Raw genomic sequence first — 15,371 nt, 5'->3', positions numbered from 1 at the left:
GACATCAAGAAGCTCACGGCCAGTTGTTGATTCTGGTAAGTAAAACTTATAAATGACCTTTTCGCCCCACCTGTGTGCGTGTCCTCTGCAGCTCTGAGAGAATGGGGGAGTCCGGAGGGAAGGCTGCCGCCCGCGGAGCAGGTCGTTCAGCCCAAGCGACTCCTGCCTCAGATCCACACTGAGGAGGAGCTCCTGCACAGCCGACTGGACACCCGGGTCAAGAACCACCCAGCCGGTGAGCAGGTGAGCTTTGCCTGCTTTTGTTACCGCCTTTTTTTGTTGTTGTTTTTACACCTGTTGTCCAAACCATCAGAACTGAACACATAATTTATCGTCATTAGATCTCCATAAATATCGGTTTCTACATTTCCCCCCACATTGAGATCAGATTAAGACATGAAAGACATCAAGAGTAGACTTTGTAGACCCCCCAACCAAGATGTTTTCTAACACTGCCTTTAGTCAAACATCCAGCAGGAACAGTTTCATCAGTGATGCAGAAAATCTTAAAAATGTAGAGTAGAAAGTGTGTCTGTTAACTGCTCTTAGCAGACTGAAACCATTTTCATTTGAATTTTTCATATTTTTAGTTATAGTTTTGCTGATGTGGGTCATCTTCATGATATGTAACCAGGTTGCATTAATTTCAGATTAGTTTACTGTGCATAAAGCTGGACACTGACAGTGTAAACTAACCTTTGCTGTTTGCTACAGAGAAAAGATGGAAACTGTAATAAATCTGCTCTCTATCAAGCTTGTTTTTCCCTCTATGCCTTCTCTCCTGAAGTCATCCGTCTGTCACATTTACACCATTCTTTAACACCCCCACCCCACACACACACCACACACACCACGGCATTAAAAAGGCAGATAAAACACATCCCACCCCCTCAACTTCAGCCTTTTGCTCCTTTCGACCTCATCAGATGATATTTCACACCTCTACCTGTCCTCTTTTGTTACCTTTGCTGTAAACGCTGTCAGTCAGCGGCTGGCAGGTCAGTGGATATGACACGGGTTTGACCTTGATGTGCCCCCTGTGGTCAGTGTGTTGTCTCGTGATCTCTTTCTGCTGATACCAGAGGTGCCCTTAGACTTGAATTTAGATATGAGATGCAATCAGCAGGCTTATTTTACACTGTGCTAGCTGCCGATCGCTGCACAATGATTGTTTTTTGTGATTATGCATCGTAAGGATTTAAAGTGGGCCTATTATTCCTGTTTCCAGCTTCATATTTTCAGTCTTGGGCTCTACCAAAGTAGCTTCCCATGATTCTCAGTTCAAAATAATCTTTATTTAACTTATACCAGGCAGCTGTGCATCCCTCTAGTTCATCAACTGTCTGAATCGTGCAGGTGTAGCTCCACACTCTGAGCTGGTTGCCCTTCTCAAATAGAAGGTTTGAACACCAGGTGGACGGGGCTGCTATGTTTAGACCAGTGTGAAGTCTGACCTTTAGTCTCTTACCTGTACACACATTGACGTGAGTATTTGAAGTTTTGGTCATATACACAGCATAAAAAAAACAAGGAAAAGCTTTGCAGGCTCAGCTTAATGTTGCTGTAAAACTGTCTCCAGCTTTAAATTTATAATTACGGACTGGAAAAAAGATTTCAGTCTGGGATTTCTCCCAGTTTAGAAAAACGTTAATTCTGGCGTTCAGATCAAGTGGCCGGTTTAAAACTTACAATAGGGCGGTTTTCAATTGTGGGCACAAAATTTAGCTACAATTGCTGTATGTTATTTCCTCTGCTTCCCTGTCTGCTATTGTCCTGCCAATAAAAGCCAAAAATAAGTCTTAAAAGTGCTGATCGCACTTGTGACCTGATGCTCTGAGTTTGACTTTGGACAGTGTGGGCCTTCCTAATGAAAAACTCTTATTTGATCTGTGAGTCATAGCTATGAAATCCAGTGCTCATATCCAGTGAAAGTATGAGAATATTTTTAATGGGTAAAGCTCCACTTTAAGTAACAGTACACAGTCATTATAATGTCAGTTCTAAGGTTTTGCATATGAGGACATAATAAAACCAGTTCTTAAAGCTTTTAGAGTACAGCTTGAGGTCAATATCGACACAACACAGTGTTTATGTAAGAAACACTAAGCCAAAATGGAGAAGCAGTGTGTGGAAAGCCAAGGTGCACCCCAGGATTCAGTTGCTGTAGAAGCACCTTTAGATGCAATAACTTAACTGACCTAACTTTACAATGGTAGGTCAGTCCATTGAAGTTCAGGCATTCATTTATGCACGGCTTTCTTCAGGTGCTTGAGGTCTGGATCTCTGTAACACCTTCAGTGTTGATCTCTTTCACCATTCTATTGTAGATTTGTTGCTGTGCTTGGGGTCATTGTCGTTTGATGCAATTTCAGTCAAGTTTTAGCTGCCAAACTGATGGCCTCATATTTGACTCCAGAATATTTTGGTATACGGAGGAGTTCACGGTCGACTCATTGCCTCATGTCCAAGCTCAAATCATCACCCCTCCACCACTGTGCTTGTGGTATGTGGTGTTAGTGTTGATATGCTGTGTTTGGTTTTTGTGCATTACAGCCAAACGTCTCCACTCTAGTCTAATGTTATGTTTTGTTTTGTTTTTTTTCAGTTCATCTGAGGTTGTAGTTACTGAATTTTTAGACCTGCTAAGTTATTTTATTTTTTTTGTTATTCCCTTGTACGTAAAACCTTTTTAGCGTGACTGTATAGTCTGATGCAACTACTGAGTTTTAAAAAACTGTGGGTCCATTTGTATCTGTGGACAACAATGTAACGTGTGAAACTAAACTGTAGTGTGGCCTGAATTATGATCAAAATTTAAATAAGAAAAATATAATAGTGAGAGTGCTAATGGAGCATTTGTATTGCTGCTCACAAGCCCCGTTGTGGTCTTTTATTGTATGGTATATGGACCCAGTGGAGGTTTAGATTGATACTAAGTGGTTTGCTGAGAGTGCAGGGTATTGCTAATGAGACCAGTGCACGCTGGCCAGTGTGTACTGACGGGAGCTACTACAGAACTCTCTTTTAATATGGATTGGGCTCACCTTGGAGCAAGGTTAGACGGAGACAATGAGCCCTCAGCACAGAATTTTATCCAAAAGCCGCTGGGTGGATAAGATGTGTCTCCTCTGGGGAAACATTCCTAAAAAAGGATATTCGTATTGTAATTTTGCTGCTTATATTTCTTCTGCCACCTATAGCTTCTGCTGCATATCCGCTCTACTTAGAAGGATAATCCTTTTATTGTAAGCAAGTTTTAGTCTCTATCCAGGGTCTAAGAAATAGGGTATCATCTTTCATTTGAAATGTAAAACGCTCTGAGGTGAATTTGTGAAACAGCAAAAAGTGTCTGCGTTCGATTTTTGACCATATTTTTAAAGTTAAAAAGAAGAAAAATGCTCACACTAAATTTGACATCAGCACACATTACTAAAAGATCAGCAAATGTAGAGGTCAGCTAATTAGTTGGTCGGATCAGATCCAATATTCATCCAATTCTCCTAATTGGGTAGAATAATGTGAACATGTGCTACACTGGCTCAGATGCTGCCACCGGTCTGCGGTATTGAGAACGTTCCCTCATCCAAAGGAGTACATTTGTGACTCGAGAGGCTCTCCTGAACGAGCAGAATTATGTTTATGAGAGCAATTAGATCTTTAAGAATAATGTGGCAGTGACAGTGTCCACTGATGTAGTGATGAAACCACGGGAAGATGGCTTCAGCATCTTTTAGCTTGAGCTTTGCCCAAAGGAAGGGAGCATGTAATCTGTTCTGTTTGTCTGACTTGTCTGTTTGTTAGCAGGCTAACATCCACAGTTTTCAAGATGTCATTTAAAATTTTGTGTGACGGTAAATACAAAACAACTGATTTAACTTAGGTGAAAATTGGGTCTAGGTCACACCGAATGTGAAAAGCAGTAAAAACTTTATATTAACTATCCCAAAGAGTTGATTCTGTTCATCTGGACGTAACGTTTTCAGTGGGAGAAAGCCACTGAAAAAATGTTTCATCACTCATCCAAGTGACTTATTCAGTCGTATCTGACTGCAGGTTTCCCCAGCCTTAGAAAGAGTACATTTGCTTAATGACTGAAACTAGCAACACTGGCGAACAATGGTTTGTGAGGTCAGTTTCTTGTTCATTAATATGCAAATTGTCATGACCATTGATTACAACAACTCCCCAAAGAGCATTGATCAATGGCCATGAGTATTGTGGCCACTGTGTTAGAATGTCACGGTGGAACTACAACAGACTGATGTTGTTACATTGTAATAAAACCCGACTGACGTTAGCGTGTTGTTGTAAAATGATCATAAAATATCAGTTTTATTATGTTAGTATTTGTTGGTATAAAATCAAGGGGGGGGGGGTATACAGGGCAGCACAAATTGTGTACAGAGTATTATGTATGTATGTTGAGAGTGATGAAATTAAGATCAAATGTTTGCAGCGTTCCAGACTGTTTCTCTTTAAGGCACCATAAATGAGAAATGATTTTAAATTCAGTTATTAACTGCAGCCGTCATTTTCTTTACAGTATGTATGCCTTCTATGGTGTTCACACACTCCTTCCTCCTTCCCCTTCCCTCACTCTCTTTTAGCCCATCCATTTGGCCCAGAGCAGCTTCTTGGTGAAAGCCTTTGGTACAGCCTTCATACTCGACCTGGAGCTCAACCAGTAAGTCACCGCACACCTGCAAAGCTTACCTCAGGTCTATTAAACATCACTTTAAGTGGTTCACTGCAATTACTGACATAACTATGTTCAGACAGACACATCATATTACACGAAGTGGGTGCTGGCTAAACATTGATAAATAACAGATGGTGTGGCCATATTCAGACCTAGTCAAGCAATACACTGAAGTGAAGTGTCCTAATATTGTAGTGAGGTTTAAGTCACAACAAGTCACATTACACCCCTTTTAATACTTATTAATATTTAATACTTATTGTGACACTGATTTTATTTATTTCTATGAAAGGACCAGTAAGCAAAAGTCGAAACCCTTGTAAAAGAGATTCATTACTTCAGTACTAGGTCCTTTTTTTAAGCATTTCTAAGCACTTTTTGTTGTTTTTGCTCCTAATATTTCTCAATCTGTACACTCCAGCAATCTGCTGTCTACAGACTATGTCGAGCGTCACTTTGAGGAAGACGGCCAGCTGTCACAGAATATGGTAGGTTTACAGAAACAGTTTTAACACCGTGGCAAATGTGTTCATAATTAATAATACTCGTGGTTAACACCTGCCCTGAAATTAAAAAAAAAAAAAAACAGTCCAAGGAGTTGGAGGTTGGGTTTTTTGATGGCTCCAAATTGGTACTAGGTGTGAATGTCAGCATGACTCTTTTCTGTCTTTATGTCGGCCATGTGACTGACTGCCCAGTGTCAGCTGGGATTGACTTCAACCTCCTGCAACCTAGCAAACTAACATCCTGCTGACAATGGCTTTGACAGTAAACGCTCTCACATCAAACAATTGAGGCTGAAAATGATTTTTGTGGCTGTTTGTAGAAACATTATGGTTCTCCATCCCAGTTTTGAGTATTCCACCTGAATTAAACCAAGCAGAATCAGTAATTGAGTGACACAACGTTATTTTTGTGTCCAGTCCAGAAATGCCTAAAAAGCATGTTTTTGAATGTCTAGAAATAAGTGTAAATGACTGCAAAATATGTGCTAGCCCAGATGTGTTGTTCCATAACAACTCTTCAGCTTATCAGGTCCACACATTATCCTGGACCTGTGGAAAGGTGTCCAAAAACACCTTTCTGGCTACAGCTGCATGAGCCCTGATGGTTAGATTGTTGACATGGCCCTCTCTGTCATGAATTATAAATTTGAGCAAAATGGCCTTTAATAAACCTTTAGACGGGCAGACAGCTTGACTCTCGACAGCCTCTGCGAGACGGTGTCTCTCTGTCTGTATCCTCTCTGCCAAAGAACCACCTGACCAATTGGTAGACGGTTGCCATGGAAACCAGCAGACAGCAGCAGTACCAGTGTGGGCCTACTTTGTGTCATGAGGGGAATTCAAATCATGTGCATTTCCAGAAAGGACTAAATCAGATTTTACAGCCACCTTCTAGCCCTGACCTTTGGATAATCCGGGCACAGACATTACATTTGAAGATTATTTCAACGGGTTAAAATCAAAGAAATAAAAAGGCCAAATAATTAAATAGTGCAGGAAGGAGGCATAAAGATTTATCAATGGTCTCAATATGAAACACTATTCGCTAATCAAAATGAAGTAAGATCATTAAATTAACCACACAGCCAGACCAATGTCTCTCTTACTTTGATGTCATTTATCACCTTTTTAAATGACTCAGTATTCCATAACTAAATTTATGTCATATTCTAAGTGTTTTGGGATTTTTTTAAAGATTCAATTTATAATTTTGATTTTGACTTTATTAAAAAATAATCATATTAATAATTGAGTTTTGGTAATGTTGCTGACCCCAAAGATACAAAGTCTGACAGACCCTACATGTTTACCTTTTTTTTTTTTTTTTTTCCTACCAACTATGTTAAAATTACAATTCTTATAATACTAAGCCAATTTGAGCACGGAATGAGAGAAATGGAGTTGAATAATTACTGCACTAATTAGATTGATAGTGGCCCAGTAATAGATCCCTGGGGAACACCGTAAAACAATCACATTAGAATGGCAGTGTTTGAATGTTGTGCTAATTTAATCTAGAAATACACTTAGATTAAAAACAGGTTTAATGCCATTTATTGTTATTGAAAAGCCCATAAAAGAGTTATGAATATGGTAAAAAATGTATTAGTTATTATTTTTTTATATTTTTTTCTTATTTTGTCCAGCGGCTCCACCATTTTTTGGTAACCTTTATAAATTATAATACATAAAGCGAGATTATTATTATTATTATTAGTAGTAGTAGTAGTAGTAGTAGTCTGGTCTGTAGTCAATAAATGCAGTAGAAGTGAAATGTTAAAAAAAAAACTCTAAAATGTTAATTTAATTAGTACTCTGGTCAGATTAATTTAGTCACTAGATTTCTGTCTTAACTGCTTCATTTTCTTGCCTCCAAGCAGCACTAAGAACGTTTATGCAGGCCCCTCCCCTTTCCATCTGCTCTATACTGATTTATTTAGTTTTACAGGGAAGCCAGTAAATTGCCTGTCTTTGTGTGTCACCTTTTTCTCATTGGCCCCTGTGGATCCTGGTTATTCTGCTGAGCTGGTGACTGTCTCATTCAGATGTAATCTCAGTGACACACAGCTAACAGAGAAATTTAATTATGAACAACGATGGTTGGAATTGACATGAGCTGCGTTTTTGAGTTCTAACATTGCCAGCAGATTTTTTTTTTTTTTTAAATAAAACTTATTATCAACCATTACTAATGTTTTTTTTCCTTGTGTTGGGCTAGTGTGTTCACCTGAAAACAAATGGGTTGTCAATAGAAAATTTCACTCTGATATGTGCTGTTTTACTCTAATTGTCATAATAAAATGGTGATATAATTGCCAGACTGATTAATGCACAACGGGCTACGACAGACTATCAGCTAGCAACACTGCATGTGAAATGAACCCTGAAGATTGATGAATTAGCTTCTCTGAAACACAGAGAGAAATGGGGAGTCTTTTAGATTGATTTGCATTCCTTCTTCTTAAGTCGGTTAATGTTTCTCCTAATACTGTAAAATTGTCTCTTCTTGCCAGCACCAGATGCTTAATGTATCTGGAGGAAATAGTTTTTCCTCATGATTTTAAATACTCTAAAACGTAATGCTTCTGTTCTTTCCAGTCCTCTTTTTCACTTTACATTAGTACCTATTATTTCATACCCCGCCACCCACCCACTGCTCTCAGACTCTGAACAATGCTGAGTCCAGACATCAAGCACTCCAGCTTTTCTAATTCTGTTACAGCTGATTATGTCAAGTTCAGTACAGCTGTTTCTGCAGGACATGACTGTCTCAATTTGCGAGTGCAAGCAGTTTTTTTTTCTTTTCCTTTTTCATTCTTACAATTTCTTTGTTTTAATGTCATAGCTCACTTGTCGCTGTCCTTCCAGCACTAATGAAATTTCAGCGTGGTTTAAATGAAAGAGTGAGTGGACATCATGTGAAGTGCAACTCTGAAAAGCATCCTCAGTCCCTGACAGTCAGTGTGTGCCTGCTGTGTCAGGCAATTTGATTTCCTCCATTTAGTCTCGTAATCCTACCTTTTATTTATTTATTAACTTGCTAAGTGCTGTGAGTTGCTTCACTATTCGGTATGAATGATGAATGTTCTTTTAGTCCTCGACAGACTAGAACTGGTGCTGCATGTAAATAAGCTTCATAAAAATACTGGGACTTACTCTGTCTGGAAGGAAGCACTATGTTTAATTTATTGTTGTTAGCTTTGAGCTGATCTCTGAAATTATATATTAGTGTAAAAGTTTAATGTTGATTTTCACAGCCTTAATTTTGGATATAAATCTATATAGCAAGCTGCTGATCCTTATTAGTTTTATTATTGCCAGTGAATTCAGCATTTCTCATGTTTCCTTTTAGCACTGCCATGATGTTTACATGTGAGTGAAACGCCCAAGTTGCACTTAGTACATGCCCATGCTACAGCATTATTTGGCCTCTTCGTGCTGTTGGCTGTCAAATGAAAAGGATTCACTGATTTTTATGGTGTTGTAAATAGGGGAGGAGTTAGGCCGTAATTTTTCCCAGCAGGCCACATGAGAAACTGTGGCTGTTGTGAAAGCCCTCTCTAATAACCAGGATTCACTTTCGCTCAATATTAAAATTAATTATTTGCCTTTTTTAAGCTTATTGGTGCAGTCCAAGTCTTTCATGGGGCGGTTGTAGTGATCTGCATGAGAAACTGTGGCTGTTGTGGAGGGCTGCATCAATACCCTGAACTCAATCTGAATAAGAGTCCCAGCAATGTAGAATCACCAGCTGACCATACCCTATTAAATGCATGTATTTGGACTGTGGGAAGAACACTTCATGCAGTATAATAAAATGGCTAACCTTGTGGACCCACCCTAGACATGTTCTTTCCTTTAAATTTTATTCATATATAGTGTTTCTATGCTTTCGTGAAGACAACGCCGAGATAGTTTAGTTACGTTGATGCAGAACTTTTTTAAGCTAATTAATGTCTTTTCTGAAGCCTTGAATAAATCGGGTCAGAACACTATGAGATTACAACTTTTTACATGGAGACCTTATCTTAGTTTAATCACACGTAACTGTTGGCCTTTAAGAGTTAGCAGTTTCCATTGCTTGTTTGGTTTAATTGAATCAGAATAAAATGTCAGACAGCATTCTGCTCCTAGAGAGCAAGCCTCATATAAAGCTCATGTGTGGCGAGGGATAAAAGAGACACGTGTGACTGACTTTGGACTGAATGATGATTTTGTAGCTGACAGACAACCAGGCTGATCGTTAATTTGTCATCAACAGTAGCCCAACCGTGTGTGCAGATGTACCTGTGAAGATTTAATCCACCTTCGAGAAGATCAGTTGAAATGACCTTGCAGTGAAAGTAATACTCAGTGTCAGTTAAAATACATTACACATGCCCTTTTGTCTTTGAAAAGTAACAAGGATGTCATGTGTCTGAGAGATAACTTGGACATGACAGGATCTCTCTGTGAGCTTTCAGCTTTGAGCTGGAGCTCAGAATAAAGGTCGGCCAAGCATAAAGAACAGCAGCTCCAAGTTGCCCCTTTTCTTTTTGATCTGTCGGCCGTGCTGGATGACAGCAGGATCGGGTAGCAGACATGACTTATTGGGGTTCATTACAAACACCTGAAACTGACTCTCTCGCAGTCACACGCATGCATAAGCACGCACACATGCACACCTGAGTTCCAGGTATTTGCAAACAAAACACCTAACTTTAATTTCCATTGTCTCTGTTAAAGCATGCATGATTATTATTTGTGAAATTCTTTGTTCCTTCAACTTTTTTGAGCTCGCACATTTAAAACCATGCTCATGTCACTTGGCTGACAGTAGCCAGTCTCCTCTCAGATTGTCGTAATCCGATCGGTCCTGTACTGCGAGACGCAGATTACAAACACTACGTCCAAAACACCATCGTTCAGTTGGAGCCTTTTAGGCGATTATGAATAATCAGGTGGAGTTATCTGGCAGTGAGGTGTACAGGTTGCTCCTTTCAGTGGTTCTGGAAAGAGACAGTCACTCATTATCAGAGCTAATTTTATCCTTTATTAGAGGGGCATACAAGCAGTTCATCAGCCTTTAGAACCTTTTTTATTTTGTAGCTCTTGTAGATTCTGTCTGTAGTTTTGGGGGGGATTTTTCCAGATGAATCAACAAAATTAAGTGGTGTCAGCTGACTGATAGATGGTGTGTAATGTATAGGTCTATCAGGCAGAGTGTCTGGAGAAACACTTTAAAGTTGCATGTTTGAATATGTAGGATCCAGTGACTGAAAGTCAGATATCTCTGCTTCTGTTGTGTAAATATAACCTTTTTTTTCCATCTCTCTTGAAAGCTCCAAATTTGAAGTCCCTAATTTTATGAACATGCATTAAGAAATTAGAGAAAATTTATTATCTTCAGTTTATTAAATCATTGCATTCTTTACAATGGGGAAAAAAAGCTTCTTGTGATTTTTAGGGTCAATTCAAAATAGCTTTTTTATAATTATTTTTAGCAGAAAAAAATGTATACACATGATTTAAAATGACAAGTTCATTCATTATCTTTCCAGAGTTGCATTTCAAAGCAGCTCCATGAAGTGACCGCTTTTCTCCTCATTAAAATACCCTCAGCTGTATACCCTGCTACTGTCCCTTCCTTTAAACTTTCTTCTCATTGTATGCCCCTTGCAAACAGAACGGTTGGAGGTGGGGCTGCTGTGCTCACAACCACAGCACATGTCCAGGACATCTGCAATCACTGACATTATACGGAGCCAAAAAGGGAAAAAATACTTTTCATAGTTAAATTTGTCTCAAACAACTAGCATAACGGCTAGCTTAGCACAAAGTCAACTTAAAACTTAAACCATCATTAATAAAAGCATGTTTTCATGGTGTAACCTTTATTAAGACTTGTGCCTGATGTACTGAACAATATTCACTTCCATTTTCATGGCGGCTGTGGCTCAGGTGGTGCAGCGGGTTGTTTGACAATCGGAAGGTCAGCGAATTGATCCCCAGCTCCTCCGGTCTATGTGTTAAACTATCCTTGAGCAGGATACTGAACCCCGAGTTGCCCCTGATGCATCCATCAGAGAGTGTGCATGTGAATTTGAGCTAAAGTGCATGGGCATTCATTTAAGCACTGTATGAATATATGTGTGCTTGGTGTGAATAAGACTTGTAGTAGGAAGTGCTTTGAGTGCTTAAATTAAGTACAAAGGTGCTATATAAGAACCAGTCCATTTACCATTAGCAAAGTGCTAAGTCATGATACTCCTGAACGGAAGGACTTCATCATTTGGTGATCGAGATTCATTTGTTCTGGATAGGATCGCTTGTAAGTCTTAAGTCTTCTTGGTGGATTTTAATTCTCCTTAATTTGTACATTATAGCCACAAAATGACGGAAAAGCACATCACTTTCTTTCTGTATTTTACACATTACAGTAACCTGTGAAATGTAATGGATTAAGAGGCATGTGAACTAATACATCATTGACGTTGTGCCTGTCTAATATACCCATGTCAGGTGTCTGTGTGAGTGATGGATACAGTTTGAGATCCTGTGTACTTCCCAACTGATGGACTTGAGCAGTTCCTTATAAAACACCTGTTCATTTTCAACTTAAATGGGTTCAACCTTGACTTTAATGAATTTTGTGCTTCAGATAGCTGTAGTTGACACTATCTTCCAGTGAATTAGGAAATTCTGATGCATACCCACTCACACTCTGTTTATGCACACTTCCTTTCCCTTGCTGAAACTCTACTCAGCTGTAGCTGCCGCAGCAGGTGTAGGTTTTCCCAGACACCAAATCATACAGTAGTCACTGATCTCCTTCAGACAACCCTCCTTGTTGATCATAGGCCTCACGCTGACAGAAAATACCTACCTATGTATATGGGCCAAAAGATCAGTAGCATCGAGGGCTTCGCAGACAGTGTTGGCTTCATTTTCTGAAATTTGACATGTACATGTTACTGGATGATGACAGTATCGGTGTCTCACTATTACCTCTTGTTTGGTTTCAGGGAGGGGAGCACTGCTTCTACCACGGGCGAATACGAGGTGTGCCGGGGTCCTGGGCTGCTTTGTCAACCTGCCATGGCTTGCAGTGAGTCCAACGCTGTGGGCTACATTTCAGATTAAGTCACTACAACAAACGAGAACCCAACCATTGTTTTTAATTGTTTAAAATCAAACCCAATTGCACACACACCAGTATACTGTGCAAAAGTCTTGAGCCACATTTCTTTATATTTGCCTTCAATGAGCCAGACTTTCTATGCCAAATTATGCACGAAATGCCCTGAAAATCAGTGGAAACTAATCTAATTGTTATCTAATTGATAAATGCAAATTAAAAAAGAGTGAAGCCACGTTAATGACAACGTGTACAACCATTGGAGATGTGAGCAGGACAGACGGAACAATTGACGGAAAAAGAGTGGATTTTATACCAGTTTTTAAATTGTGTTGATAAGTCATGTAAAACCAGAGTTATGATATAAATATATGCAATGTTTGGTTTTCTTCCTGAATACTATCGTTTTCATATTTACTGCGGGAAGAAACTGTAAAAACGGTGTTTTATAAGGAAAACACTCGAAAGCACTCCACCTGTGAGCAAAAACAAAACCAAAGAAACCCCCCCACCCTTTCCTATTGGTCGAAAAATGTTCCATGTCGACCAATAAAAAAAAAAAATGGTATGGCAACATGGCATGTTACAGGAGTGATCCTGTTGTCAGGCCTGCAGGTATCAGGCTGTTGTTCTCCTTTATCTCATAGTGGACAGAAATTATTTTATGGAGTGGCACAAATAATTTGTGTGCCATCAAATTTGATGCAGAACAGCTGATTGTTCTGTATATAGTTTGAAATGTTTATTTTAAAAAAACGCCTTGGCTGCAAAATTTTTTTTTTACTTTTTTGAAGAAGTAGCTATATAATTAATTGCCCAACATTGCTCATTATATCCTGTATTTTGCAGACAGAGTTACAGGACTCTCCCCCAGACCACAGACTCATACAAGTCAGAGCTCAACATTATTGAACCAAGATTAAAGACTGAAGGGTCATTTATGTTTAAAATAAAATAAATAATTCTCTCCTTACTCCGATCCACCTTTCTATTTGTTTTCTGATAAATAGAAACACATTTTAGAAAAGAAGTGGTGAAGCAATTATCATACATGATAATTTTGTTTTATTTAGGGGGATGTTTTCTGACGGGAACGTCTCATACGGGATCGAACCTCTTGGCACTGGAGCGGTAAGTAACTTCCGGCGACGCCATGAGCAGGCAGCGGCTGATAGCGCTCTGGCAATTACAGTGTTCTTTTGTTTTGGGGTTTTTTTGGGGTTTTTTTACAGCGTTTTGTGTAGTGTTTTGTCTCGCACCTTAATTTTAAAGTGTATATTTATTCCTTTTACCTTTACCTTAGTCTTAAAGTGTATATTTTTCTTACTCTTCTTATATTTATTGGCGTCTTTTGCACTGAATGAAACTGGAGCCTCGTCGTCTCATCTCTGTATGTACTGTACTGTATATAGCAGAGATGACAATAAAGTTTACTTTGACCTTGACTTGAAGTGAAGAGTGAGTGATCAGTAGTTGGACTTGTTAACCCCACGTTCATTTGTTTCGTTCATGACCCCCATTTCTTAAGATGGGGAGTCGTTCTTCCGATTTTGTTGTGTTTGTGTGCTTTTAAGTCACAACGTGACAACAAAATGCGCGCTTCAAAGATCTGTGTTGTATTTTATTGCACAGTGTTGGTAACTCTTTCCACCTGACTTGGTATGCAGATTTCTGCACTACTAGTCAGATTTTTATTACCTGTCATCTAAATATTTATTTTCATCTGCCATATTTTTATGTATGACACGTATAACTTTCCAAATTATTGTTCCAGATTTTCCACTCCGAGGCAATTTTTTTCCAATTACTCTGACACCATGTGAAAAGACGATGCGTTCATATTTTTTCTTTCACTTTTATTTATGTATTTATTTAAGCAGGCCACATGTAATAGACTCTCTTTCAGTAGAGGACTTTGAATCATGTTTGGGAGCTGCTTTGTCAGGTCTCACTTTCTCACAGTATCTCCGCTCTCCATAACTTACTGTCAGTGTTACTCTATCTCTGGTTTCTGTGTGGAAAGTATTGAATATACACACAATCCACCACCACGGAAACATTTCCAGTGTCTGAAAAGAAGCAGATTATCTGCTGGAGGCAGGTGAACGAAGGAAAAGTTGACAAAAAGAAAGTTTTGGCCCTTTACAAATATTCAGATTTTGATCTTAAAAGAGTTGCATTTAAAATAAATGGAGATTCAACAGAGTGACTGATGTGAGTGGGATAAAAGTGTTTAGAGAGGAAGAGGCTGAGCCTTTTTTTTTTTCTTTTTTTTTCTTTTTTCCATTAAGGCTCACAGTGATCGCAGTACAGCTCAATTACATAGACTGGAGAGATGAATCAATAGCCTCTCAGCTCATCTTCAAACTCCCTCACTCTCTTCCTCTCTCCTCAGCTCTCTCTCAAATGGGTCATTTTCATAAAGTATTTATCCCCAGCTCAAGTGTACCACTGTGTCCAGTGTTGTTGCTGCCATTATGACAGCCCCGTGATTGATTAAATATGCATCAGCACTTTCTACTTTTTTTTTTCCACACAGAAGCTTTAAGTTCACAATGAGAAGTCCATTCATGTTTTGTATGATTTAAGCATATGTTTTTCTAAACTATATTTAATACTTCAGCAGCATTAAGATCCATTAACTGAATGCTTTCTGCAGTTTCACGTCTGTCTATCAAATCCCAGTACGGGTTTTCAAGGCTCAGATTTCCACTTATTCCTAATCTCTACCGGCTGCTGGTTCACTTTGAATTTTTTTTATTTATTTTTTGCTTTTTTTTAACATTAAAAATTATGACACATAAATCCCAAGATGAGTGACATATACACATAAGCACAGGTCCTCTGAGTACCTGATTGAAGCTCAATTCCTCCCTGGTCATAAAAGACCATCTTTACTTCTGTGCAGCATCCCATAAACATCTGGGAACGGAGGAGAGCAGCTGCTGGAGTTTTGGAAGAGTAATGAGATCAAATATTTGCCTGACATGGGATTCTAGCTGCTCAGCAGTCTGGACTGCAGTTAGGCCTTCTATTGAAAAGACATGCT

General features: G+C 39.0%; 1 protein-coding gene across 3 annotated transcripts in view; it reads left to right on the top strand.

Moving 5' to 3' along the window:
• Positions 1-15,371, top strand: part of adam11 (ADAM metallopeptidase domain 11) — a 29,450-nt gene that overhangs the window by 564 nt on the left and 13,515 nt on the right. For all 3 annotated transcript variants that reach the window (XM_085170887.1, XM_085170885.1, XM_085170884.1), the window contains exons 2-6: positions 92-243; positions 4,608-4,684; positions 5,121-5,187; positions 12,210-12,292; positions 13,396-13,453. In XM_085170887.1, coding sequence (XP_085027013.1) covers positions 92-243; positions 4,608-4,684; positions 5,121-5,187; positions 12,210-12,292; positions 13,396-13,453 — 437 coding nt within the window. The remainder of the gene's footprint in view (positions 1-91; positions 244-4,607; positions 4,685-5,120; positions 5,188-12,209; positions 12,293-13,395; positions 13,454-15,371) is intronic.

This window comes from Neolamprologus multifasciatus, chromosome 8, assembly GCF_963576455.1.
Source record: "Neolamprologus multifasciatus chromosome 8, fNeoMul1.2, whole genome shotgun sequence".
Taxonomy (NCBI): domain Eukaryota; kingdom Metazoa; phylum Chordata; class Actinopteri; order Cichliformes; family Cichlidae; genus Neolamprologus; species Neolamprologus multifasciatus.
This window is presented reverse-complemented; position numbering and strand designations above follow the sequence as displayed.